At 48.6% G+C, this 2,930-nt stretch overlaps 1 protein-coding gene across 1 annotated transcript; it reads right to left on the bottom strand.

Annotated features, from left to right (window-relative positions):
* Positions 1-245: 245 nt before the first annotated feature.
* Positions 246-969, bottom strand: LOC101036765 (small ubiquitin-related modifier 3-like). Its single transcript, XM_039473332.2, has 2 exons — positions 852-969; positions 246-536 (listed from the first exon to the last, which is right to left on the bottom strand). Exons 1-2 carry the CDS (start codon positions 953-955, stop codon positions 329-331), a joined length of 312 nt encoding a protein of 103 aa, XP_039329266.1. The 5' UTR covers positions 956-969; the 3' UTR covers positions 246-328.
* Positions 970-2,930: the final 1,961 nt, after the last annotated feature.

Here is a 2,930-nt window from a genome sequence, read left to right as displayed (position 1 = left end):
CAGGAGTAAGATCCCTGGCCAGACTAAAAGCGAACATTCAGGCTACAATTTTGGGGTTAAAAAAATGTTACAGGAAGGGGAAAACAAAAACAAACCCAAAATACCTTGCAACTCATTTTACCTGAACAAAGGTAAGAATTCTGATTGGCCCAATTTAAGTTACAGATTCATCCCTGCAGATAGAGTTTTGAGTTGCAGTTGAAGTACATCAAGGAGAGGAAAACAATTGTGGTGAACGACCTCGAGTTTCCACAGACGACTTTGTGGTCGGCATGGTCACCATTCAACAGCAATGCAAGGACGGACGGCCCAGGCTGGGGACGGCCCTCTAGAAACCACGCCCCGCCAGGCTGCTCTCCGGCGCACCTCCTGCCTGCTGCTGGAACACATCGATGGTGTCCTCGTCCTCCACCTCCAGCTGTGCTGGAGTGTCGGTTTCATTAATTGGCTGCTTGTCAAACCTGAATCTAATCTGCCTCATTGACAAGCCCTGCCTCTCGCAGTAAGCCTTCATCAGCTTGCTCAGCGGCATGTGCCTCTTGATCTTTTTTATTATTACTATTATTTGAGACGGAGTTTCGCTCTTGTTACCCAGGCTGGAGTGCAATGGCGTGATCTTGGCTCACCGCAACCTCCGTCTCCTGGGTTCAAACAATTCTCCTGCCTCAGCCTCCTGAGTAGCTGGGATTACAGGCACGCGCCACCATGCCCAGCTAATTTTTTGTATTTTTAGTAGAGACGGGGTTTCACCGTGTTGACCAGGATGGTCTCGATCTCTTGACCTCGTGATCCATCCGCCTCGCCTCCCAAAGTGCTGGGATTACAGGCTTGAGCCACCGCGCCCGGCATGCCTCTTGATCTTGAACTGCACCACGGAGCCGTCCTGCCCAGCCACCTTCAGGTTGATGTGGTCGTTCTCCATCTTCACGCCCTCCTTGGGCTTCTCCTCGGACATGGCTGCTCGGGCGGCGCGGGGGAAGCAGCGCGGAGCCAACGAGTCACGCTCACGGCCCCGCCGCTCTCCCGCCTCAACTGCGGAGAAAGTTCTTAAATACGTAAAATCCAATTTTTAAATTTCATTTTTTAGTGGAAACGTTTTAGGCTGGACATGGTGACTTACATCTGTAATATCAGCATTTTGATAGGCTGAGGTGGAAGGATGGTCTGAACCCAGGAATTCAAGCTTGCAGTGAGTTAGGATCATGCCACTGCATTTCAACCTGGGTAACAGAACAAGACCCTGTTTCAAAAAAAAAAAAAAAAAAAAGGCCAGGTGCAGTGGCTTACACCTGTAATCTTGTAATCCCAGCCCTTTGGGAGGCCACGGAAGGTAGATCATCTGAGGTCAGCAATTCAAGACCAGCCTGGCCAACATGGCAAAACCACATCTCTGCTAAAAATACAAAGATTAGCTAGGCATGGCGGTGGGCACCTGTCATCCCAGCTACTTGGGAGGCTGAGGCAAAAGAATCCCTTGAACCCGGGTGATAGAGGTTGCAGTGAGCTGAGATGGCGCCATTGCACTCCAGTCTGGGCGACAGAGTGAAACTCCATCTCAAAAAAAAAGACAAAGCAAACAAAAAACACCACATACACACAAACAAACAACACATGGCCAGGTGCAGTGGTTCACGCCTGTAATCCCAGCACTTCCAGGTGGGAGGATTGCTTGAACCCAAGAGTTTGAGACCAGCCTGGGCAACATGGAGAAACCCCACTTTTATTAAAAAATAATAATCAGCCAGGTGCAGCGGCTCACACCTGTAATCCCAGCAGTTTGGGTGGCCAAGGCTGGTGGATCATGAGGTCAAGAGATTGAGACCATCCTGGCCAATGTGGTGAAATCCCATCTCTACTTAAAAAATACAAAAATTAGCTGGGCATGGTGGTGAGCACTTGTAGTCCCAGCTACTTTCAAGGCTGGGGCAGGAGAATCGCTTGAACCTGGGAGGTGGAAGTTGCAGTGAGGCGAGATTGGGCCACTGCACTCCAGCCTGGCATACATCGAGACTCCGTCTAAAAAATAATAATAGTAATTTTAAAATTAGCCAGATGTGGTGGCTGAGGAGGGAAGATTGCCTGAGCCCAGGAGGTCAAGGGTGCCATGAGCCATGCTCAAGCCACCCAAGCCCAGGCAACAGATTGAGAACCCCATCCCATCTCAAAAACAAAACAAAACACATTTCATGCATCTGCATTTGTTATCCTCAACTATAGTCATTCACTTTTGTGACTTGAGCTAATGTAGAAAGGTTTTTTTGATAAGATACAAGAAAAACAAGTCACTTTCACGTACATACATCTTCAATTTGAGGCAAATTATATATTGGAACTCATTTGTTCTGCTGTTACCAGACCCCTTCACTGGCCAGGTGACAGAGCCAAGGAAGATGAAGTACAGGTGGGCGGGGCTCTGAAAGGCCGTCACATCCTGTGGTTGCCAGGAGGTGGGCAGACATGGGTGCCAGGTCACGCGAGGCAGGTACTGGCAGGTACTGGCTCCATGTACAAGTGACTCAACCACCTTAAGCCTCGGTTTCACCCTCTGTTAAACTGCCACAGAGCAAGCTCCTACCTCATTTGTTAAATGGGACAATCTGTATGAAGCCTTTAGCTCAGGCATAGAGTATGTTATCAGTAAAATAATTCATCAAAGCAAACCTGGAGGATATTATGCCAGGTGAAATAAGCCAGTCACAAAAAGACAAATACTGCATGATTCCACTTAGAAGAGGTGCCTAGAGTAGTCAGATTCAGAGGGACAGAGAGTGGATGGTGGTGGTGAGGGGCTGTGAGGAGGGGAATTGGGAAGGGGATGAATGAGCACATAGTTTTAGTTTTCCAAGATGAAGCAGTTCTGGAGGGGAATGGTGGTGTTGGTTGCCTGACACGATATGTCCTTAACACCATAGAACTATGCACTTACGAGT

The sequence above is a fragment of the Saimiri boliviensis genome, chromosome 16 (assembly GCF_048565385.1).
Source record: "Saimiri boliviensis isolate mSaiBol1 chromosome 16, mSaiBol1.pri, whole genome shotgun sequence".
Taxonomy (NCBI): domain Eukaryota; kingdom Metazoa; phylum Chordata; class Mammalia; order Primates; family Cebidae; genus Saimiri; species Saimiri boliviensis.
This window is presented reverse-complemented; position numbering and strand designations above follow the sequence as displayed.